This window comes from Parasteatoda tepidariorum, chromosome 10, assembly GCF_043381705.1.
Source record: "Parasteatoda tepidariorum isolate YZ-2023 chromosome 10, CAS_Ptep_4.0, whole genome shotgun sequence".
In the NCBI taxonomy this organism is placed as follows: domain Eukaryota; kingdom Metazoa; phylum Arthropoda; class Arachnida; order Araneae; family Theridiidae; genus Parasteatoda; species Parasteatoda tepidariorum.
In genome coordinates this window covers 23,631,588-23,658,059 of record NC_092213.1, presented here as the reverse complement: position 1 = coordinate 23,658,059, position 26,472 = coordinate 23,631,588, and the positions used below count along the sequence as shown (strand labels likewise).

Sequence of the window (26,472 nt, the reverse complement as noted above, 5' to 3'; positions counted from 1 at the left end):
GTTTGCTACAGCGAATCTTTGCGAGGCGGGATTTTCCACACTTGTGACAATAAAATCAAAACATCGAAATGGATTGAATGTTGAACATGATATGCGCGTTGCTATGTCGAATACAATCCCCCAATCCAATTTATTAGTTAAGGAAAAGCAGCAGCAACCATCACATTAAAAATTTAAATTTTAAAAATTTTGTATACTATTAAAATACTAAAATTAAATGTTTTCTAATAGTTGATGTTTTTTGCAATAATTTTTTTCACAGGGGGTGGTCCGTGACTTCTTAAAAAATTTTAAAAGGGGTCCATTATACCGAAAAGGTTAAGAAACACTGCTCTAAATGTACTTGAAATAAACTGAAATTTTGCATGGGTGCTTCTTTAGTCATGTGTACAAGTATTTAGGGTTAAGACCCGCAAATTTAAAAAAAAAGTTTTTTTTGGACCTGGTTAGTCATTAACAGGTTTATTTATCTATAGTACTATTCAAGAATACTTTTATTTCATTCATGTTCGATTCTTTTAGCACAGTGGTGATACATCACCTGTGTCAGTAACTGAAACTGATGTTATGCCCTACAAAACTGTTAATTCATTTATTAATAAAAATTAGTTATTAATATGATTGCTTTGCTACTATTGGTAAAGTAAAAAAATATATATATTCTTTTACTAATTTACAATGTTTTTTAATAAAACGTGTAAAGCCCATAGAAAGAAATTATTGCCTTTTTAGAATAATAATGCCCTTTTTTTAACTTATGCATCCTGCCCTTTTTTCTGCCTAGAATGAGCTCTGATTTATCCACATGCAAAAACATTATTTATCAGTATTAAAAGCATATTTATATTTGAAGGATTAAAAAGTTAAACCTTTTTTTATTATATTATTTTCCTTTAATAAGTCAAAGTAAATTGTATAAAAAATATCAAATATTTATTGCAGGGTTGGGTTTTTGACGTCAAAAAGTGGTTTTTTGACATGACAAGGGTATAATACTGGTTTAAACCGTCAAAAATGTCAAAAACTGAAGTTTGCCAAGAAAATATATAAACTTCAAAACTACCAACAGTTGCCATGCATTATATTGAAATTTAATTATACTATAGGTAATCAGCAGGTTTTAAAATATTTTTTAATTAAAATTAAGGTAAAATAACAGATTTAAAATCTCAGAAATTTATATTCAAATGCATGTGCAGAAAAATTTTGCACAAAAATTGTTTAAATATTTATATTTAAAAAAATTTTTTTTTTCTTTTTGATACTTAAGAAAATTAAAAGTTTATTACTATGCATTTTTGACATATAAGGAACATATAACTAATATTTATAAGGAACTTACAAGTTATGTTGTATAAATACAAACTTGATACAAGTGTATAAAAAATTTTTTTAATGTTATACCGAATATCTTTATTATCCAGTATGTTAATTTGAATTTAAAAGTAGTTATATTTATGAATAATGATAAATATAATTCATATTGTTTATTATATTTATTTATAATTATTACACTTATCATTTTAAAACAATTTTTATCTCTTAATTTTTTTTTCTCCACTTGTATTAAGAATACAAATAATGCATATCTTGAAAGCAAGAAGTAATTATTCAACAGCTGAATATTTAGATATTCAACAAAACTATATCGTATTCAGCAAAATGAAATTCACAAGTATTTGGATAAACTAAATTTTCAGCATAGTAAATGAATAGGCTGAATATACTGTAAATCGACACTAACTACTCTGTGTATTTAACAGAAAGCACTTAAATTTGTATTGTCTTATGTTAAAAAGATTATTAAGAAGATTTAAAAGAATATTAAAAAGATTTTTCTTTAAAAGAAGATGTCTAATGTACAAAACTGCTAATGTTTATCTTTAAAAATGTCTAATTTTTAGTATAATCTATACTATACACTAAATTTGGTTATAAATAAATTTCTTAATAATATCATTGCAGATTTTCACATGAATATAGGTTTAAATTTCACATGAATATAGATTTTCACATATGAATATAGGTTTTTGACGTGACAGTTTAAACTGTCAAAAACTGTCACATGTCAAAAACTTGCCAACCCTGATTTATTGATACATGTAATTATTATGTGTACAATGGTTACACCTATTGAATTTTCAGCTTTTACCAAAGTTCAAGGTTTTGGACACTTTAAGACAGTAAAACCCATGTGTCCTGTCCAAAACCAGTTTAGGATGTCCAAAATTCCAACTCTGTGCTTAGTAATACTGAATTTTAAGATTGCATTTCTATCCTATGCTTAAAGTTTATAAAGATAAAATTTGATAGTTGTAACAACAGCCTTACATTTGAGATAGTAAACAAAATATCATGGAATGGGAAAGGTAAAACTCAAGTCATAGTGAATATGAATTTTTCTTTAATTTATTCTCATTTTAACAAACCCTTCTTTATTTCAAATAATTGGATTAGGTACTGACATGGTTATATCATCTGAAATCACCAATATGTTGTTCAAAGATAACTGATAGTGGTAGTAAACATTAAGGATTGCTGCTATAGCCAACATTACTCCCATTTGCAGTTCCTGTCTGTGGTTTTTTTTTTCTTTTTACAATCAGTCAGATTAGGGCTGCTTGTCATAACTTTATCCAGTCAAAGGTAAGATCAATTATCCAATGGCTTGGCTTACAATCGCTAACAGCTCTCGTTGAACAGAGTATAAGTAGCATTACTCAGTTCTAGTTCTAGCATAGATGTTCAAACATTTCTCTAAGGTGCTAATTTGCATCGGTAATTTATTTAAGGGTTAATACAATAAATGAGTTCAGCCAAAACACTGAAAATATTAATACACATTGAAGTAAATTAGCTTGGATATCATTCTTATTTTTCTATCCAGATGATTTCATGACAGTCAAAACACAAAAGATGAAAGTAAGAATTCTTTATAACATGAGTAACATTTCTATGTAAAAACATTACCAGTGATATTACCAAGCTCTAATAAGAATTAATAGAAAACTCCATACAGTATCAAGTTTCTAACTTGCTTAAAAATAACTGAAAATCTTAGTGTTACAGATACTTATGTTCTTAGAAAACTGGACTTAATGAAGAACAGCTTTGCAAAAGCAGTTTAATAAGAAAAATAGCATAAATTTGCTTTTGTTAATTTTTTTTCAATAAAAAAAGTCATCAAAAAAATCTATGGTATAACATAGGAACTATGATATGAGAATGCAAGGTCATTATTTATTAGGCGAATATCTTAATTTTATGATTAAACGAACAGATAAACATTAAATAAGGAAATATACATTTTTATATAAAAAGTGTATCAGGAAATAGTTAAAATTTAAAAAAAAAGTACATTATATTAATTTTCAACATTTCTCATTCCCGAAAAATGGCTCTTTCGGCAACTCTAAAGTATCAACTATAATATAGAATAATAACATCAATTTCTCTAATTATTTACATAAATAACAATAACTTGGTTATTGTACTTACACATCATCAATCATTCGCCACATTTTACATAATTTTTGAACAAATAAACTTGAATAAATTTTGCTATAGAATAGGTTTAATGAAAACGCACAATAGCAATAAGTTACCGAAGATATTGATAAAATAAACAATAAGGATGAAGATTAAGAATCTTCAATCATTTGACAATCAAGTTTGAACAATGATAATACAATTAGGGAGTTTTTTAATAAATTATTATTTTGTATAATATGCTTAATCACTTTCATCGCAGACATGAACTAGACTGCCGCCATCTTACACCGGCATCCCGAAATGAAGTCAGACGCAGACGTAATGATTGACAATAGTATCACAGTAAGTATAGCGATTCATATTAGAGACATCTATTTAAATTCTTTACTTACCCATATTGTGCCTGTCCAGTAGTGAATCCAAAATAATTATTTGCAGCCATTTTTTATAAATAATAATTACGCCGCAATTTGGAGTAGAAGAAATATCGAAATAACCACTAATGACGTCACTACAAAAAAAGGAATTTTCTACGTTGCCATAAATTTTAAGGTATTTATCAAATTATTCCCAAATTTCGGTTTGTTTAGAATTGCATCAGAGCCTGTTGGAAATTAATGAATAACTGAGTTCATTGGAAAATTGAATGATATTTTTCTCAGTTATCAACAGCTGAAAATTATGCTCATGTGCAAGACGCCATCAAATTTTAATATCAAGAAACTTGGGGGTCAAAGAGATGCTACTGAAACCCCCCCCCCCAAAAAAAAAAAAACCTTGCAGAAAAATGTTTGAATTCTTAAAAATTGAACGCAAGAAAAAAATTTGCTTGAAAAAAATAAATTAGAAAACAATTTCAAAAATCGTAGTACAAAAGTTAAAAAAAAAAAAAAAAAAACTTTTTTTCAGCAGACAAAAGTTGAGTTGCGCTACGCACAGAAAGCAAAACTCAAAGACTTAAACAAACAATCAGCTGTAGTTTAGTTATTAAATTTAATAATTAAAATTATAGTTTAAATTATTTTCAAAGTTAAATTTGTTTTTGGTATTATTTTCCTTTTATCTTTGAGTATGCCGAGGCATTACGTGATTTAATGTTGGGAAAATAATGGATTTTATGATGTATGGCTAATATGTTACAAATGTGATTCAGCTCCTAAAGTTTCTTTAAAAATTAATATGTCAGAAACAACGGAAAACAATCGGGTAATGGATAATACATCCATTCCTTCCACATCTGTTTTCAGAGAAAAAAATGTTCTTGAACTGCCAACAAACGAAAATAAATCCAATTGGATTGATAATAAAGGTATTATTTTCTTAAAGTGATATAAAATATTATTTATTATTATCCAAGTTTTTCAGGATATCGTTAATTTGAGTTAAAACTCTTATTGTGTAATATATAATAATTTTATTCTCATTCTGTTTTGTATTAGTCTATTAAATGAATTGTAGGGAAGTCCTTGAAAATATTTGGTGTATCTTCATTAGGGTTTGTTTAAAAGAAGTGGGAGATCTGGATAAAATGTCTGACTGGCAACTTTTAACTAAGCCATAAACCTTTCTCAAATTAAAGATACAAGTGACTACCTACTTGATAATTATCATATTTCATTTTATTCTCTCTGAAATTGTGCCCTTGACAGGTTTCCAATCTGTTCATTCATCAAATATGCACTGTTAGCCTGTCCCTGGTGGTCCATCAGGGACCATCTTGCTGATCGTAGGTTGAAAACATTTTTTCGACTTTTTAACATCTTGCTAATCCTAGGTTGAAAACATTTTGGCAACTTTTAACATATCGCTGATCTTAGGTTGAAAACATATTGGCGACTTTTAACATCTTGCTGATCCTAGGTTGAAAACATTTTGGCAACAACATGATGTAATAAAGTATAAGATCAAAAGATATTTATGTCATTAATCAAACATCCTTTTAAAGTTTGAAGAATCATGGATGCCTTTCTTGTAAATCATTCCTTGCTGTTTACTAAATAATTTGCAGTTTTGACAGTTATTCATCAGGGATCAATTTAGGGACTTCAGTGAAAAATATTTTTCAATCCTTTACATTTATATATAAAAAATATGTGATGTAATAATGTGAATAATCAAAAGAAATTTATACGTTATTAAGCATCCTTTAAAAAGTTGAAAGTCTCTTTCATAAATCTGTCCTTGCTGATCACCAATTAAAACCTATGTTTCTTTGTTTTAAATTTTTTTAATACTTCCTATGATTAAATAGAAATTTTATTATAAATAAAATGTGTGAATTATCTCTTATGTAATTATCTCTGATCTTAAATTTATGAATTATCACTAATATGACATTGTTTACTAATGCTATTAAATGTGGAATCATAAACACTTGCTTAAACTCAAATTAAGTTCAGGCTATTAATGTATGCAGATTTTTTTGCAATTTTATCGATCAAGCATGCAATTTTTTTCTTTCTTTCTTTTATTTTCTAATTAACTAAACATGTCTTATCAAGCAAGACAATATGTAATCATATTTTTTTCAGTTGCAATTTATTCTGTCTCTAAAACTAATAACCTATTTTTTTATTGTCTTTCCTCTTAATGAGTTAGGAGAACATCTTTTTTTTTTCTTCTTTTTTTTTATTCATTTCTATTTTGGAAGGATGGAAATATTCCTTATGTAATGTTGCAGCATGTTAGAATTTATAAAGAGTTGTAATTTTTTTTTTCCTAGTCTATTAATGATCTTACTTCGTTTTATTAGAAATTCGAATTTTAAGTTCTTTTAATAGAATTGATTTTTAATTTCTTATTTAGAAATAAATAAATGATAATTTTTATTTACATTTAAGTTATGAATTTGTTTTAGTTTTTTTTTGAACTAAAAAGTGGCTTATTTTGAAGTAAGTATATATTAATTTTATTGATAGCTATTTCAAAGATTGAATAACCAGCATCTGAACTATACTGTGAATTATAATAAGTTATTATATAATGTATTATTATAATAAGTTGTGTTTTTATCAGACTAATTTTATTTAGGAAAAATATTTATTTTATGATTTTAAGACAATAGAACTTCTTTTCCACATTGTTTCTCTGAAAAACTTAATTTAAAACTTTTTATAATGTTATGTAAGATTTCATAAATAATGTTATTTATTTAATTTAAAGACGCAATAATCAAGTTCACCAAATCTTTAAAAAAATATACGTAATTCATAAATTTGAATCTTCAGACACTTTTATCTTTAAAATATTTCAAAATCTTAATTAAGAAGTTATTTGGAGTTGCTTTGTTTATGCTCAACCATGCTCTTTTGGTGATTTTTTTTTTTTTTCATCACCAAACTTGTCTGACTATTTTATTTGGTGCCAAAACCCTACTACATTGAAAATTTTTGCTTTATTATTTCAAACAAAATAATTAAAAATACTATTTTTCGACAACAATAAAGAATTAGTCAACGTATATCATTACAAACAAGCACACGAATTGATACCGATCAACGCAATGGAAAATATACATTTATAATTTTAAAAACTACTAGCCATCTGTATAAAACATTCTAACTTCAAGTAGGTACCAAATTTAAGAAAAGTAGACTTATTATTCTTCCTAAACAGGCTTAAAATATCAGAAAATATGTTGTTAACTAAGGGGCTGAGCCCTCTGTTCGATGTTGCTTACTGACCCCGATGATTGCTTTGAAATAATTGTTGTTTTTTAGCATAAAATAGTTTTGTCTATGAAAGTTGAAATTATTCACTTAAATCATAAGTACTATAAAGAATTTTGTTTGCTTGTGCTTCCACTTTCCACATCCAACAATTATTTCTTTGAATTAAATGTTTATTTTGAGTGAAGTTTGATTGGTAATTAGTAAGAAGGATCTCATCTGATTCTATTTCCTTTATTCTTCTAAGATCTATTTAGTGAACATAAATAATTTTGCTTAGTAATATTTTTTTTAAAAATAAATAATTTTGTGGTATATTGTTATAGCAAATTTGACGAGTTTACAACTGTGATTTAATGTTTTTTTTAACCAATCAGGTTGATAGTACAATTTGTGCAGGCATCACATTGTGCATGAAGCTGATTTTTCAAATAAACTATGTTACAGATTTTTTTAATTGTAAGACATTAATTTCAATTTTTTTTTCATTTCATTTTTTGTTTTAATTCCCGTTAAGTATGCACTGGTTACAATATGAAATGATTTGGTGTGAATTTGGTAGAATCTGCACTAATTTTCCTTATTGATGGGATTTTGCACAAGTACCTAAGAGGCATATCCAATTTCTTTTCAATGAAATATTTTTTTGTTTTATGTTTTGTCAGATTCTTAAATGTTTTAGTGGATATATCTTGCACTGCAATAAATAAATTTTCAAAAGATAAAATCAGGACCAAAACTTTTTTCCCTATGCACGAAACTTCTTAATTCATATTAATTTCTAAGTATCAATAAATAAATAAATAGTATCAAAGGTGATAGTTTTGCAACATATTCTCTTTTTTTAATCTCCTTTATTCCATTTCATTTATTAATGCAAGACTTCTTATCAAATATAAATTTAATTTGAAATCTCTTATTTTCTTGTATTGCAGAATCCATGGAACTCAGAACCAATGCCAGTACTGATGATTTGCTTTTTCTTGAAAGTGGAAATCAAACTCCAGAGCAAGTTCACACTAATTTAAATGCTGCAAACTCACCTCCGTTAGATAATACCGAGCAGGTTTCAGAAGCAGTTACTCCTTCTGTAACTCCTAGTAGTTCTGTAAGAAGAAAATCTCGCAATAATGCTTTGCGGTTAAACCTAGATTCAAATACGTGGTCAAAGCCAGAAGGCCCAGCAAAGCCCGCTGCAACTGCAAAATTTCGACAAAATTTGCAAGCTGGGGTAAAACTTTTATTTTATGATAATTTTTTAAAAAAAAAATTATATTTGTGCATTATAGGTTATTCAAATAGTGTAAAAAATCTGAAAATTTTGAAGAAAAAAATTCTAATTTTAGTTGAAAACCAAATCCTTTTGTGAATTGAAATCTAAAGATCAAAGGTATTCTATTTGTTATTTATGGCAATTATAAAATTTCTGTGTGCTCCAAGTGCAAGTGGCACAGACAACAAGGGGTTGGCATTAAATGGCATTTTTAGAAATTGTATTATTCCTGAAATATGGGTGCCTCATTTGTTCAATTTAGAGGGAACAAAATTATATACAGTTAAAATATTTTTCAAAGCTTGATACCTTAAAAAGATTTTAAATTTCTATTAGTTAAACATCTGCAATATATTTATTTTTTAACATTTTGCAGATGTTTAATCATTTTGTTTGAAATAATAGGAGGAAGTTTTCAAGATTTAAATTATTGACATGAGACAAATACTAACCATCAACTGCATGTGAAGTTTCAAAAAATTCATTTTATGGTTTTAAATGCACAGTAAGAAAAACTGTTAATATGACAGTTTGAATTAATAGGATGTGGATTTTATTAGTCATTTTTCCTTGTTTTAATTATTATTGAAGAAAAATTATAATTATTTTTTAATTCAGTTAAATACAGAGTGTTAAGTACAGTCTGGTAGAAATCTATTTCTCCTTGAATACTAGAAAAAATTGCAATTAACTGGAAGAAACTGGGCAGAATTGTCGAATTTAAAAAATGACTATTCTATTGCAATTGTTTTGCAATAATATAAGAATAGCTTAAATTTAAAAATAAAAAAAAGATTTAATATAATAGTACTAGGAAGTTAAAAGTTTTCCAAATTTTTTTAATTATAACTATTTTCCTATTATTTATTCTAGTTTTATGTAGAATTTTAAAATTTATGTATTGTATTATTTAAGAGGCAGTTAGCGTATTCTTATTTAATAGTATTTGACTGTAAAAAAATAATATGTTATTTATAAAAGATAATTCAATATGTGATTTGTAGTAGTGTAAATGTTTAGTATGTGATTTGTTGTAGTGTATATGTTTAGTATGTGGTTTGCTAATTTAGTAGTAATGATGAAATTTTATTTTAGCAGTCAGGGCCGTCTTTAAACTATTTGAGGCCCTGGGCACATTAGGATCATGGGGCCCCTATGACCTTGAGAAAACACTATTTAGTTACAATAGATAAAGAAAGACAAACAAGGTNAGAGGGGCCTGTTAGCAGTTAATTACATAAGTATAAAATAAGGTTTTACTCAATTAAGTAAACATTGAAGGATTACAGTTATTTAAATTTTTGAGCAAACTTATCAAGTTTCTTTTTTTTTTTTCAATTGTCCTTTATTGGTTTTCTCATGTTTAAAAGATGATATATTAAATAGCTTAGAAATTAATACTTTTATTTAAACTTGATTGCCATTATAAAGTGCAAAAGAAATTGTTGCAATGAATATTTCTTTCTGAAAAAAAATGTCTTCCCTTTCGGATAGGAAGCCGTTGCGCTTTTCTCCGTGCTTTATTTTCTATTGCGAAATAAATTTGCCACTCTTCCTTAAATACCATGTCTATGCCTAAAGTGTTAAAATAAATATAATTCGAATTTGAATATACTATTTACTTTGATATACTATTTACTTTAATGTACTATTTACTTTGATATACTTTTTACTAGTCACTTGAATTGCTGAAAAAAAAACATTTAAGCTGCATGAAAATAACTGTTAGTATATAGGGTTTGTGGATTTAAACCATGATTGAAATCATAGTTTAAATCCACTTTTTAAAAAAAATGATTTCTATCAAAGAATTTTCTTTAATAGAGGAATCATCACTGTAAAAATTTACAAAGCATTTAAATATGAGATTTCTTAAGTTTTTTTTTATTGATTTTCACATTTTTAAAGCTTTTTTTTTTTTAAATATATTACTGTATTAATAAGTTTTAATTAGCAAAATCTCTTTAGTACTTAGTTTTTGTTTCCAATTATAGCACTTTTGAATTGTCAATTTATAAATCTTATTTTTTTATTATTCATTTGTTTTTTTCTTGATTTTTCAAAAAGAACAAAGTGAAAATTAAATAAAGTTTTATACATGTGAAAGAAAAGTAGTTATATTAAGTTTTTTATTTTTTTGAAAATAAAGAAACTTTATGGTAATGAAATTCTACCAGTTTCTTGTTTTAAAAACACTACTAAAACAAAATAACATTTAATTTTAATATTGCAAACACATTTCTGGATCTTCAAGTATATACAATTTTTAAAAGATAATTATTTTATCTTACATAAAAAAAAAAGTTTTTATTAAAATTAAAATTTTATTTTCTGATTGCATGAATTTTTTCATTAAATTAGTGAGCCAAGTTAGTGATTCCCAATTTTTTTCACCTACAATGATCAAGCTAATTGTGGTAGAAGGATCCCGACTTTATAAAGTTAATTAGTAGCTGTTAATACACTAACTAAAAAAGACTACTAATTATATTGAAAATATAATTAGTAGTCTTTCATATGAAGAATGAAATATTTTCATTATTTTATCAGAAATGTTAGATTATGACATGTCAAAATATTTTTTAAATAGAATTTTATGTCAGACTGTTAAATTGGCTGGCAACATCTGAATTTAATTTTAGTGTATGCACAAGCTGAAAAAAAAATAAAATAAGCTGAATTATGGTTTTTGAGAAATAATTATCATAAACGTTGAGAATGATTATGAGGGAAACATAATTCTAGTCAACTTGAATTTGATTATTTTATTTCGAATTAAATTTTTTTTAATGAGAAATACTGGTGTAATTCTTCTTAATGCATATGCTTGTCATAATTAATTCAATATATTGTTGAAAAAAATATTTTTTTTCTCAATATATAATTATAAAAAATAAAAAAAAGATTTTATTTTTAAATTTTGCATTGTTTTTTCATTAGCATATTCCATAAATAATTTCACATAACTGAACGAAATATTAAATAAATTATGGATTATTGATTAGATATAATTTTCGTTATTAATTTTAATTTGGTAATAATAAATTTAATGGACTATTAATTAAATTATATAGGTTTAAAAAATCATTGCTGGTTAAAACAAAAGTCCTAACTTTTGGTGCTTTTGTGGAAATTCCATGTGACTAAAAGGTTTCATGAAACATATTTTGGGAACCGTTTAGTTATTCTATACTGCAAACTTTTGTCAATCTGCCATTCGGGTAATGCATCCAGGATTTCAAATTGGGGGCACAGTATTTGCGGAGGTACTAAATGTCTATTTTTAATATATATTTTTAACTGTAATTTTTTATTCTTTCTTTACTGATTAATCATTATTTGATGTGCATATCTCTACATTTTGTCAAACATTAATATTTAGATAATTTAAACCATGAGAATTCACGATAGGATATCCCAACCCAGCTGTAAAAAAAGTTTAACATTGTTAATTTGTGTAGCCAAAATTCCCTATTGCATTTAGTATCTGACTTTCTACTTGATCTTGACCTTCTGAACAAGTTTTCACTTGAATTAGCTTTTCAAAGAAAGATTTATAAATATATTTTGTGGAAATCTGGATTTACCACAAACCACATGACTGTTCATGTGACGGAATATGTATATGAAAAATTAACTTCTTGCGTGTAACAGGAAAAACATTTTATGCGCACAAGAGTTTTAAATTATTTAAAATCACATTTAGTAAATTATTCAATAGTTAGAATAAATAATAGATGTCAATGGTAATTTTCTTTTTATCCTTAATATTAATGCTCAAATCATTTCGTTTTTAACTGCTAATATCCAAACCGATCTAAAAATAAGCATCTATTTTTAAAGACTTTAACATTAAAGTTAATAATTTGAGCAGTCAAAGGAGATATAAAAGAAAATTTTGGAGAAGTTTAAGAACTGTATGCAAAGGGAGAGCAAATGTTTTAAGCGAATCTGTGACGTTTGAGTGACTAAATGCAAATGTGTACTTGTGAACAAAGTACTGAAACTCAAAGAAAATGCCTAAAATTTAAGAAAAAGAAAAGAAATTGCATACTATTACCACATGAAAGTATTTTATTCAATGGGCACACAGATAAGATATGAGTTATGTATTAGTGACGTAATTAATTAAATTTAGTGGTATGTTTATTTATTAGTATTTTATGTACTAAATATATTATTTATTTTATTTTATAAACCATTTCTCTAGTAATTCAAGCTATATTCACTTACTATAAATAAGAAATAGTTTGAGAACTGAATATTGCTCTTTTTATCAAAAATTTCAAGTATTGAAGTATACCCTTTACAACAGCTTGCACGTTAATGAACAAATGTCTTTCAGTTTCTATGATATTGCTACATATGTATATTAGTAGAATTATATGATTAATATAATTAGATATTCTTACCTATTTTCAAAAAATACTTCAAATATTCTTTATCAGATTCATATTTTAGAATTTCTTTATTGCAGAAAGAGATAAAACTTTAAAGAACTATGCATATTTTACTAACATATAAAAAAAGTGTGTATTTGTGCCTTGGGTTGTAAAATTGGTGTTACTCTTTAATTTTAAAAATATGAGCGAGTATAACCTGCAAAATGTTTGAATTTATGTTTATTTGATATATTGCTTTAGCATCATATTTGCTTCAACTTCTCCTTTTCAACAGCATTATGAATTATTTTTGTTAATGTTAAATGTTTGATACAGTAGGGAACCGATTATCCGGAACGATCGGGACCATCGCTATTCCGGATAACTGATTTTTCCGGTTCTCTGAATCGCTACAAAAAGCCGTTTTTTTTATTGCTAAATCTAATCTTAAAAAGAAGTATGGTATGGTAAACATCTTTCAAAAAAGAAAGAAAAATCCTAAAATCTTATGAGGAAAATTTTTTTTTTTTTTTAAATGGCGGGAAAATTTACCGAATTTCGTTCCGGTTTTTTGGTTTTCTGATTTCCGGATAACGGGTTCTGTACTGTATTTATAAATGTTAATGGATTTCAAAATAAATTATAAATTTTGATTCAGCAAGCTTAAAATCAAAAAAAAAAATTTTTATTAGTAAGAGTTTGTTTCCTAGTTCTTGAAAATTTATTAACCAAGGGTTTTACCAGATTTTTTGCCAACGGTTTAGTTAATATAGTGAAAAATCTACTCATAACTTTGTAGATTCGTGAAAATTCAACTCAAATTTAGTGTTTTTGTGAAAATAGGATCTTGTTTTTGTGATTCTACTATGAGTAATCTATGACATCATCAGCCATTATTTTATTTTATAATTGGAGTTGATCAACTGACACAATTCTTAGCTTACAACTATCAATGTTTAATTCCGTAGTCTGGTAATTTTAATTCCAACCCAGAAGGCCAGGGAACTCTGGGGTCAAGCATTGAAACAAACTAGACTTCATCTTTGATGGAACTTACTTACATTTGTATTACATGGAGAGGAAAATCACAAAAACTCCCCACAATCAGTCTGGCGGGATTCTAACTGATGGTCTTACTACCGAGATATTTTAGTTTAGCACTATGGTCGATGCGAGTCGAGAGCTAAATTCATATTCTCGAACGCTCTATCCTCTGAGCCAATGTGGCTCTACTACTACCAATAGTAAAAAGCCTATCTATCTATTATTAGTTAGAAATTTATTTGTTGTTGCTGTTATTTATGCCATGTGTCAGTACCAGCAAGCCTGCTTGGAATCAAGAAAAATTTTAAAACAGGGTGAGTTTCTTTTTTTCCAATGGCTCCACCTACAGCCAAGAATACGACTTCAGCCACGCACGCATCACAGCCCGTTTTACAGAAAGGACCCAATCATACTCCATTCATTCATCTACTGATCGTAATTTTGACCTGAACCTAAATTAATAACGGACGATCAATCTAGAATTCAGTTCCTCCATAGGTATTGATTTGTTATGGGAACTTGGAGGACTTTGTGACACCGACAGATTTAACGTGCACCAGTCACCATTTAATACACTTGGATTCTTCAATCGGCGGAATTCGAACTCCCGAAAAAAAGAGTCCAACGTTCTACCAACCAAAAGCTATCTCGGCTCAGAAATCTACTCGTGTTTTTCTGTGTCTAAAATTAGCGTACTATTTGGATCTTCCGTCGAGTTTTACTTTTGTAAGTATGTAAAAATAAGGTCCTGTTTTTGTGGAGGGGGGAAAGCACAAAACCGTGTCTTTAAAAGAGTTGTAATTTTATAATTATGAAAGATGACATCGATTCTATTTTTAAAAGGAAAAATATTATGACAAGCCTTTTTTTAAAATAAAATATATTCTGAAGGATTATTTTTTTTATAAAATATCTTGTTAAAGATCCATTTGTACAATGGAATATTTTGTACAGTGTCCGTTAACGTATTTTAACTTTTCCTAAAATGTTCCTTATCGACTATACGCTTTTTAAAAAAATATATAATTTCAAGTAATTTCATTGAGTTGAATCATTTCAATAAGAATATAACACTTTTACTTACTAATAATGAAGTATAAATCAATATTTGATTGCTAACATTTTCGGACGCTGCATTATTTATATTTTATTCAGATAGATGAGGAGTATATAAGTAATTTGTAAATCTAAGCTACTAGTTCCCAAATGGCGTTCGCGAACCTTAAGGGTTCCGTGGAAGAGTTAAAGAGGTTCCGCGAGTTAATACCTTTTAAACTCAGTGATGAGTTTTGGAATCTCTGATTATATTTCGAAACAATCTATAATCCATAATTTATTTAATCTTAGTGTTCCATTTTTGAAATTACTTTAAGTAAAATGCTAATGAAATAGAAGTGGCATTTTTTAAAGGAAAATGTGATGTTTTTTTAATAAAACATTGAACAAATTATGAAAAAAATAAGCATTTATACAATATTCCATCAGTATTACCATCAATATTCCATCAGTATTATTACCAGTATTCCATCAGCATTACTCTCTCGATTTTTAAATTAAAATAAATATATTCCTAAAATACATATTTTCCATGCTAACCATTCCCAACAGCAATTCTTTTAAGTCTTCATTTCGAAGTAAACCGCAATTCGCCTTATTTTAATCATTTTCTGCTTATGTATACACACCAGAAACAAACTTATAACTAAACTAGATATAGCACGAGGACCGAAAATTTAACTATCGGACATAAAACGTAATTTAAGGTTATTAATGATAAAACGATGAAAAATTTTCATTCCTTTAATTAAATATTTTAAATATAGTCATTTATGGGTAATAACGTTCACAATTACCTTAAACTTTATTTATAAAGTTGGGGTTCTGCTGAATGAAAGTTTATTTAGGGTTCCCAAACCAAAAAAGATTGAGAACCGCTGATCTTAAGTTACCATTGCAATGGTACCAAAAAGGTGTTCCACGGTTCTCTGAGATTCCGTAGAAGGGTCTAAGGCAATGTTTCCCAACGTGGGGCCCACGCCCCACTGGGGGGCAACTTGATTGTTAAGGGGGGCAATTCGAAAATGGACTCGACAAGAGTTTTACCTATTTGCTGCGGGCCATTTAAATACAATGCTAGATTTCGGTGCCAACATTGTAAGAAAAAAAGCAAATTCTTAAATAATTGCGGTCAATGAATATTATAAATTCGTTTGATGAGACCAAAATATCAAGTGGGTTTTTGGAGTCGTCAAGTTAACTAACCTCCCTGCGGCATATGGCAGGTTCCGCGTACACCCCTTGACGCTTTAAAATTTCACTAAACAATGCAGTCGTTCACATCTGAATGGCCCGTCGCAACTTCTGTAGTGTTTCGCAACATTCAGTGATAGAAATCAATACCATAGTATGCTTTTTGTGCCTGCAATGCAACAGTAAAGTCTTTATTTACTGCTCACACTTCAACCCATAATTGTATTCTTGAGGCTAGTTATGAAATTTCTTTATTCATCGCTAAATTTGGAGGAAATCATACTATAGGAAATAATTAAATAAAACCGTTAATATCAGCATTTCTTAAAACGGTTCTTGAAAAGCAGAAGAATAGACGAAATGAGTGAAGATATTGAAAAACAACTTGTTGACAAGCTAAAAACAANCATTTATGGGTAATAACGTTCACAATTACCTTAAACTTTATTTATAAAGTTGGGGTTCTGCTGAATGAAAGTTTATTTAGGGTTCCCAAACCAAAAAAGATTGAGAACCGCTGATCTTAAGTTACCATTGCAATGGTACCAAAAAGGTGTTCCACGGTTCTCTGAGATTCCGTAGAAGGTCTAAGGGGTTCTGAACTCTGAGAATAAAAAAAAATTTTTTTCGTAAACCGATTATGATTTTTATGAAACATTAATCATAATCGGTTTTATGAAACATTTATATACAATAAAAACAATCCATTTTTTATTTGGCCATTTTTATGAAATTATTTCAGCAAAATGTCAGTGAGAAAAAAAAGTGTTCTTGTTTTAATAACAATGTATTGAATAAATTATGAAAAAGATTAGCACTTATTAATTTATTTCCCACAAATTTTAGATACCAAGAAAATAAAAATAAAAAACCTCACATTTATAACAGTTCAGTCTACTTTCATTTCAACAAAAACCATAATTGAACTTTTTTTTCCCGCTTATGCAAATACTAAGAATTCAAAGCTAGATTACATGTCGCTCAAATTCTGTGAATTTAATTGTTTAACATGAAATCTAATTTTAAGACTATAATTCATAAAACGATGGAAAAAAATTTACATTAATATTTTCAAAATGATTCTTAATGTTTCATTGGTTAGGTTTACATTTGCTAATAATTTATTAATTCGAAGTTCTGCAGAAAGAAGGTTGACCATTTAGTGAATAATTGAGAATCGTTGATCCAAAGCATAACCTCACTCTGTAAAAAGAATAAAAAAAGTTTTGTTCTCAAAAGTACTAAAACTGAAATGGGTAAAAAAGGCAGATAGAATATTTTTTCAAGAATATAGGTTTAGTCACTCAAATATACGTACATAAAATGCATAAAATAATAATAAAAATCAATATTCTTTTATTGTCTACGCCGTGATGTCTTCATATTAATAAAATTTTCGCCGAGCGTGCTTTTTTATGTCATAACTCAAAAGCTAATATATGGAACAATATGAAATTTTTCACAATTCTAAAAAATTGTTTAAAGAACCATCGGGTATCCAAAATGTTACTAATGCGTTCATTAGTTTTGCAGTATTTGTTCTCAAGTGTTTTGTGTAAGTTCTAAAACAGGGGTTTCCAACTCATATGAGGCCGGGGGCCGCAATTAAAAATACCAGTCAAATAGCGGGCAGCAACTTTATCAAATCTTTATATAGGACTCTTTTATGTTTGAAGGAACATTAAACATTACAGTCAGATTTTTATCAAGTTGTACAAAACGAAAGTATTGAATTACAAATTAAAATAAGAAGTAGATTTTTAAAAAATATTTAATTGCATATTAAAAAATTCTGGCCACAAAATTTACAAATTTAAATAATTTCGTCCAAAACGTGTGGTTTCAAAAAGTTAAATCGGAGAATTTCTTCGAGGAAATTTCTGATACGCACATTCTAAATTATATTCACAAAATACAAAAAAAGAAATAAAAATTGGTAACATACACGATTATTTTTGTAGTTGAATAAATATTTTCTTGGATGCAAAACCTGAGAAATAAATTTTTTGCACCGTTGGTATGTTAAATTTCACAGAAACGAAAAAATTAGTTTTTTTTTAAATTTTTTTTTTAAACAAAGGATAAGTATTTTAAACCCATATAGAGTTTTTACGAAAATTGTCCGCAAAAAATGACAAATAATATATTTCAGTTCGCGGGCCACAAAGAAAGGCTTCGCTGGCTGCCAGTTGGTAAACCCTGTTCTAGAACATTAAGTTTTTTTTTTTTTTTTTCGCTTCATATTTCAGTTTAGTGTAAACTATTAGCAAGATAATTATGATTTTTTTTTACAGCTACGTACTCACATGTTTGAAAGCGTGTCTCACTTTGTTTAAATTTCAAATTTGTTTCAGAGCCATTAAACAGTTTATATTGACTGTTTTTTATATTAAGGAGAAACTTATCACTGTAAAATAACATACTTTTTCCCAATCAGGTATTCTTATGACTAAAGGGGAAAAAAACTATTATAACTAACTTCGACTATTTTTTTAAAGAATTTTAGAATTAGTTTCGGCGTAATTAACCCTTAACGGCCCTGAACTATTTCAAGTTTCTTTCCCGTCAGGTATAATTACAGTAATTAATAATAATATTAATTATAAATATGTATGTATTTGTAATTAAATTATTTGTAAATATGACAATTATAAGAAAGATAAAATAATAAAATGGTTTGCCTTATTTCCTTGGCGTCGGTCAAGGCAGCAAAAATTCCAAGTAAGCAAAAGTTCCATGCCGCTTATATGGCAGGATTGGTCCGTTATAGATTACAATTTAATTTTTTTTTTTTTTTTAATCCTGAAAGTTTAACAAAAGTAAAGTATTTTTTTGTCTCTTTGACAGAACCAAAGCCTAACTACTTTTACTTTTAATTGAAAAAAAAAGTGATTATAATTAAGGAGCTCGCTGCTAATATTTATATGAATAAATATCAAAAGTCCTTCAAAGCTCTCCCCCTCCATCCCCTCCTCCCAAAGTTAGGTCGTTCGTGTGTGACGTCAGGTTATTCTTTCCTTCTCATCATTTGCAATTTGCAAGGAATTATTATTCAATTCGAATCCTTGGGATTTGAATTTCAAAAATGTATATGTTTGTTGAAATTCTCTTTCAAGTTTAATTTGATAACTTAAACGTCTTTCTTTATCGGGCAAAAATTAAAAAGGGCGAATTCAACTTTTACAATGTTTTGTATTTACTTTTTATTCCTACTTTTTGATTTTTCCAACTTTTTTAATTGAGCCAAAAAGAACCTTATTATTTTTAAACTCATTTGGAAAGTTTATTCCATTTTCAGTCTAAGATAATTTACAGTTATATTGAAAAGAATCAATGCTTGAGTAAAAAATTGTTCATCGGTAACTTTAAACTATTTTTTTATTTATTTTTTAACTTGAAAGCTTGTTTCTTTCTCATTTGCTCATTATATTCCATTCTCCGTCTAGTTAAAGTTCTTTTACTATCGGGCTAACCCATGAAATATTTTCGGTTTTTTTTCTTTCTTTTTTTTCTCTACCGTATGTAACTTAAATGTGCGTAAATGTGCGTTAATTTCACAGAAAATATTTTACACGAACACATATTTGTCTCTTGTTTGTTGTTATATCTAGGAAATACTTTACCTTTATTTGGGCTCAAATTTACTCTGATACGAAAATATGGACATAATGTAGCATAAATGACAGCAAAACCGCACTATGAATCTTATGTTTAACATTGGTTATAAGATGAATTTTCTCACCCATAATTGAAAAGTTTAATAAATTGTTCAAAGATAAATTTTATTCAACGCAAATCACGTTGTAGTTATTGGATGATAAAAAATTGAACCCTCATGGTTAAAACATTTTTAATTTAATCTATCGTCATATTGTTACACATTTACCAGAAGCTATTTTATGCTATTGAAAATTTAACTGAATCAAGTGAAGAATAAATTTATTATTAAGTCCACTATTATCAGATGCCTCTACTTCTTAGAGAAGATTTAAGTAATCATTCTACATTTGGACAGTCATCCCAAATTAGAAGCTCCTATTTTTTTAAAATTTAGTTTTTAAAAAAATTTAAAAAATAAAAAGCATATTTTTATCTATGTAGGCAAGCAAAAAATTTCCTTGAAACGATATTAAACGAAATATTTGTCCTATAAAAAAATTATATAATGTTTATATTGTTTTGCATAAATATATTGGCCAGGTAATAAATAAAAATTTTTGCTGGATAATATAAGATTCGATTAGATATAAGACAATACAAAATTTTAGGTCCCGGTGCTTCTTTAGTTTTAAGGGTTGAGGAAGCAGGCAAGGATCGTTGCAAGCAGGGATAATTAAGTAATCAGGGTTAAAGCAAGTTATCGTTGCAAGCAGGTATCGTTGCCTCCATTAAGCTTAGAGATTAATTATATATACATTTATGCTACTGCACAAGACCGACCGTAGAGTTCTGAATTGTATAATTAAAGAGTTCTGGAGTTTGGCAACCAACAAAATAAATTTAAATTCATTTTTTTTTTCGTTTCTTTTTTTCAAAAAAATAGATAGATGTTAATTGTTCCAAATTGCATTTTTTGGATTAGCGATAAAATAAAATCTATTTATATTATAAGCAATAGTTTTATTAGTTTATACAAATTGTGATAATAATTCTTATAAACTAGTATAGTGTTTTTGGAGCACATGCTTAAGTAATACAATCTTAGCTAAATGTAAAGATAGAGAAACGATCTGGAGAGAACTTCCTAAATAGTTTCGAGGGTTAGTGAGAGGTGGTATAAAGTTTTTACATTTATACACGTAAAAAAAAAAACATATTAATTATTTAAATTTATTAAAAGTTTAAATTATTGTATGTTAAATATTGTAAGTTTAAATATTGTAAAAGTTTAAATATTGTAAAAGTTTAAATATTCGTTAAAGCAATTAATAAATATTGATGAGTGAGGTAATAAAATTCTCCGCAGTTTTCAAATCAATTTATATATTTTTCTAAAAAAATCGATAAAGATGTGAACTTTGCTAAAAAAGATGATGAAACTGACCTACTAGAAAAGAAAAAAATATATTGTTTAGAAGTAACAAGCTTTTTTTTCTTCCATTAGCAAACCGAAGTCAAGCATCACTGGCTACGGTCAGTGTGCGGGTGGGTGACCACTTGGATCAGTCTGCGTAGGGACCGAGGGTGTGCGGTATTGGTCCTCGTTAAACTGTGCTACCGTAAAGTGCTCGACTTCGCGCGCAGGTCGTCGGGCTACCGAAGCGGGGGTGCCATCCCCTCCGCAGAGGATCAAAATTGTGAGGATTCGTGAGAAGCTCATCATCAGGGATGTTTCCCAGACCGTCGCCAATAGCCCATTGTGCAGCTCTAGTGCGACGTAAAGTAACAACATCATCAACCATTAGCAAACATTTTTAAAACTTTTTTACAAAATAAAATTAAAGAATTTTCGTATTATTTCTTATTAAATTCTTCATAATTACTGCCAGCCTTATCAATTAAATTTGTATTTGATTTTTAACTTTCCACTTTTAACTAGATTATAGACAATATTAATGTGAACTCTTACAGTGGCGGTAGATTACATATCGTTCTATTAAACAATGTTAAACCGTTAGGATTGTTAATTTTTAAGTTTCAACATATCAACTAATAGGATATTAATGAGCTTTTATTATTAACTATTTTTAATCTGATATATTTGAAATGTTCATTTTAATCAATTGATCATAACGTGCTTTTGAAATGAAAAATTTTTTCAATGAAAATAATTTATACTTGTAAGAAGTAGAAGAAAAAAAACAATATATTAATTTTTTGAAATTTTTTTCTTTCTAGGCTGCTAAAGTATCTGCAGTGGTGCAAAAAGGTAAAACTCCAGAATTTCGATTTCGATTTATACTGGTTGTTCTGTTTGGCAGCATTATCGGTTTAGTTACCTTCACTTGGTACCTATATCAGCATCAAATGATGCAATTAGCTTTTGGTGATAAAATAAGATTTCATGAAACTCAGCGACTCTTTCATCTTTTAAAGGCAGATGGACAAATAATTCTTGCTGTAGATGTTGGGATGCAAATTCCATCTGAACTGAAATCATTTGACTGTAAATTACTTTACCCCATTAAGGGACCAAATATATGCCAAGAATGGAAATACAGGGCTCGATTGCATATCAATTACAGCCATTCCGAATTAATGAGCTGTTATACAGTTCATTGGGAAAGTCTTGCGACCAACACGCCTTTACGTGACTGCATTAGTTTAGCAGGAGCTCACTGGTATGGAATGGGAGAAGTAAAGAATATTTCTTGGCCTCTATCTGGAATATCAGAAAAACCTCAACCATTTGTTACGGGTGATTTAGAACGAGATGATTACGGTGCTATCTTGGAAAGGTACTGGTTGTCATCTGAAGGTGTTGCTCTTAAAGTTGGAGCAGACATTCCTCTGTATGTGAGCTTAAATAGCAGTATGAAGAACACTTTATGCTTGGAAGCTAAGTATGACAGTTTCCCTTATTATAATGATAAATCAGATAACTTGCATTTAGATTATACTATTTGTACTGGAACTGACATGAAGCAGGTGCATAAAGGAATGTGGGATCGAGACTTCAGGCGAGGTAACGTGACAATGGAGTTTTTGGAAGTTCCTATATGGGCAACTGCACCCAAACTTGAGTATTCTTTGACGCAAGAATCTCTGCAGACTTACTCAAATCATATAATGGATCATGGCTTTCCTGCTGGGTTTCTGCTTATTGATACAAAATGGCAAAAAGTGGAAGGAGATCTTAGTTTCAATCCGATGTTATTCCCAAATCCAACGGAGATCTTAAATATATTGCACAATAAGGGCTTTAAAGTGCTCTTAGCTGTTCATCCATATGTTTGCCTAGGTGCAGATGTATTTAGAAATGCTACTGATGACCATTATTTTGTCTCTGATGAAAAGCGGCAAGTACCACTTCTCACTAGGTGGAAAAACGAGGTTTGTGCAATAGTTGACGTGACGCGAAACACATCTGAACAATGGTTTTACGATCGCATTGTCGATGTTAAAACGACTCATGGTATAGATGGTTTTTTGTTTACCGGTGGGCAGTCATCATTTCTTCCCCCCTACTATTACTTTTACACAATGTCTGTTAATCCTGATAATTTTTTATCACTTTACCTTCGCTTAGCTTCAAAGACAAGTGACTACCTTGGTGTGTCTGTTGGGTTTCATTCTCAACATATTTCTGCCTTTGTTCGATTAGCACCTCGTACCTCTACATGGGATGCTAACACTGGTTTAAAATCCATAATACCAGCTGTGTTAACGCTAGGATTGCTAGGGTATCCTTTGGTTAATCCCGGTTCTGTTGGTGGAGATGTTTTTGTACCATCAAACACTACAATGCCGGATAAAGAGCTTTATATAAGGTGGCTACAATTGGCTGCATTTATGCCTGTAGTTCAATTGTCTATTCCTCCAGGAGATTATGATTTAGATGTCATTAAAGCTGCTAAGTTTATGTTTAAAGTTCGATCAGAACGAATTCTGCAGTCAAAGCAACCCAATGAATACATTAAGCGAGTTATAAATGAGTACCATGAATCTGGTGCCCCTATTGTTAGACCGTTATGGTGGCTTGCTCCAAAAGATGTAAATGCTCAAATAATTGACTCACAATTTGCTGTTGGTAATGATTTAATAGTTGCACCAGTTCTTGAGGAAGGAAAAAGAGCCAGAGATGTTTATTTACCACCTGGCAGGTGGAGAGATGAATTATTCGGCACAAGTAGACTTGGTGGTAAATGGATTTACAATTATTCAGTTCCTTTGGATAAAGTGGCTTATTTCGTAAAAATTGAAGACTGAGTGTTCCAAGTTTTCATAGCCTTATAAACAAACTTATTTGAAAGAGAGACAATATAATTGTTGGATTTTAAAACTTCTAAAAAGGAATGTTTCTCAATATTTTATGTGTGATGGTTAGCATTTATAACAAATATTTAGGATAAAAATATTGACTATATGTTATAACTGGTGATATGTTAATTGTTTTAAAGATTTTATGATAATGTGAAAGTTGTATTGTTAAAGTATTGTTTTTATAGCATAAGTCTTCCTTGTAAAGGCCTTACTAACATTTATATTTCGATGTAAATTTGAATGGAACTTGATAAATATATTTTTTATTTTCGAACTTATATTCATATAATCTACTAATATTATACTGGTATTTTTCTAACAATTCTTGTAACTCTTTTTTGATTTTGTAAAGTTTCAATGTTTCTATATTTGGTCTAAACCATATGAAAATCTTTTAAGTCCACCTGAGAAAAATAATTCAGCAGTTTATTTTATTATTCCATTGAAAATTATGAACCTAATGTATAAATATTAAAAAAAAATTATAGTTTTAAAAAGTTAGGCATTATTTTTCTTCAAAATTCATAATTAAAAGTATATGTTGCTTTTTTTAAATTGTTGTTGTTTAGCATTACAATACTATTTTTCATATTAATTATTGTAAATTTTTTCTTAATATACTAATATCTATGTTTAAAGTATCACAAAAAATGCGAGCAATTTGTTTATGGAGTTTTGTTATAAAAATATTATTACACCACTGTATTACAGGGTGAATTGTTTTTTAAGAACTTATCTAATGTTTTTAAAGTTTGAGTTGAGTTAAGGAATTTTAAAAATGGAAAATTTAAAAAAAAAAAAATGCTTGTTATGAATTGTTTTTTTTATTTTTATTAATTAATTTTTCAGATAGTTTTTTTTTTTTACATTTTAAAATATTGTACATATCTATTTTACTTTAAGAAATCAGTTCTAAGAATTTATTATACATATGACTGATTAAGATCTGACATAAGTGTTGTAGTGTCATGCAAGAGTTTTTTTTATATGTGTCTTATACAAAATTCAAATATAAATTATTTGGTGTTTCAAGTATAATAAAAATGAATTCGGTTGGAAAAAAATTATATACTTGGCCTACTTAAAAATTTGTTTGAAGTTAATATGCTCACAGAGACACTATAAGAGTGTCTATTCTGAAGCCTAAAAACACAATTTTTGTGTTTAAAATTAAGAGGCCTCCATCCTCACCATCTTTGATTTTACATAAAATTTTTAATTTGTGTTTCTGTAATATTTTTTTCTACTTAACAAGCTTTTGATGGTATAGTATTATTCAAAGGCACAATACTTTTAAAAAAAAGAGTAGAAAGTAAAAGGAGTCGTTTTAGTAGATAAGGAGAAATGGCGCTTGATAATTTTTTAGAACTCCTACGAAATTTTTCTTAAAACTTTAAAGCAATAAAATGATGCGATTTGTAGTTTTCAGTACGTCATTCAAAACTACACATTTCTCAGTTTTCAGATTTTTTTAAATCTAATTTTATTACAGATTAAACTAATAAAAACCGATTTGGATGACGTTAAAAAAATTTCTTGAACTTTAATTGTATAAAAAAAGATACTTATCTAAAAGCAGGCAATTGCATATAATTTAACTACCTATCAAAAACTGTTGATTGCAGAATTGAATTGGCATAATTTTGTCAAAAAAAATTTATATAGAGAGTCTAAAATACCGCATGTATATATCTCAAATTGTGATTGGGTGACGGCCTTGTATTTTACATGTATCAAAAGATACTGCCAAATAGTGCAAATAGCCATCATTAGTTTATTTGTGAATATTAAATATGAGGGTTTAAACCATATTTAGAATTTTTTTTCTTCGTATCCACCCTTTTGAGTGTAGATTTAGGTCAGGAAAGAAAGTGCCTCTTAATGCGATTGCTAACATGCATAATAAATAAATAAATAAGTATTAATAAATAGAAATTTGAATCTGTTTAAAATGTTTATTACTGTATGTATCGTTAAGAGATGCTTTAAAATATTGCTACTATACTAATTTATTAATTGCCAGTGAAAATTGACATCCAGGTGGCCTTAAAAAGTTAAAACTTATTTGTGTAAAATATTTATTTAAAAATGAAATTAAGGAAAGAAAACCAAATTTTCAATAAGCTTTTCATTTTATTTTTGTTTTCTGAGTATTAGGCCTATTGCATGATTGTTGTTGAGATATTTTGTGTGAAGATATGCATTTAATTGTTTTTTATTAGCTACATAACATATGGACTTTGTTGAAGTTTTTTTTTTTATGGTTAAAGTATACATTTAAATTGTTTATCTAAATTCAATTGTGTTAAATGTATTTCATTAAAATTTCATGTTTTTATTTTTAATTCATTTACTTTTAGATTTCATTAAAGGGGTATCATCATTAGGGAAACAAACATTAAATTTTATGAATAAACATTTATTTTAGTTGCTTAAATAA

General features: G+C 28.0%; 2 protein-coding genes across 3 annotated transcripts in view; one reads left to right on the top strand and one right to left on the bottom strand.

Annotated features, from left to right (window-relative positions):
- The window catches only part of LOC107438007 (zinc finger RNA-binding protein), a 36,015-nt gene extending 31,830 nt beyond the window's left edge, over positions 1-4,185 (bottom strand). Inside the window, exon 1 of one of the 2 annotated variants that reach the window (XM_016050165.3) lies at positions 3,885-4,185. In XM_016050165.3, coding sequence (XP_015905651.1) covers positions 3,885-3,934 — 50 coding nt within the window. In that variant the 5' untranslated portion in view covers positions 3,935-4,185. Of the gene's footprint in view, positions 1-3,498; positions 3,816-3,884 lie in introns of those variants that run through there. The other variant, XM_043049147.2, reaches the window with a different exon arrangement.
- Positions 4,186-4,400: 215 nt separating this feature from the next.
- LOC107437998 (myogenesis-regulating glycosidase) lies at positions 4,401-24,834 on the top strand. The gene is made up of 3 exons (XM_016050154.3): positions 4,401-4,801; positions 8,096-8,391; positions 21,948-24,834. Exons 1-3 carry the CDS (start codon positions 4,672-4,674, stop codon positions 23,976-23,978), a joined length of 2,457 nt encoding a protein of 818 aa, XP_015905640.1. The 5' UTR covers positions 4,401-4,671; the 3' UTR covers positions 23,979-24,834.
- Positions 24,835-26,472: the final 1,638 nt, after the last annotated feature.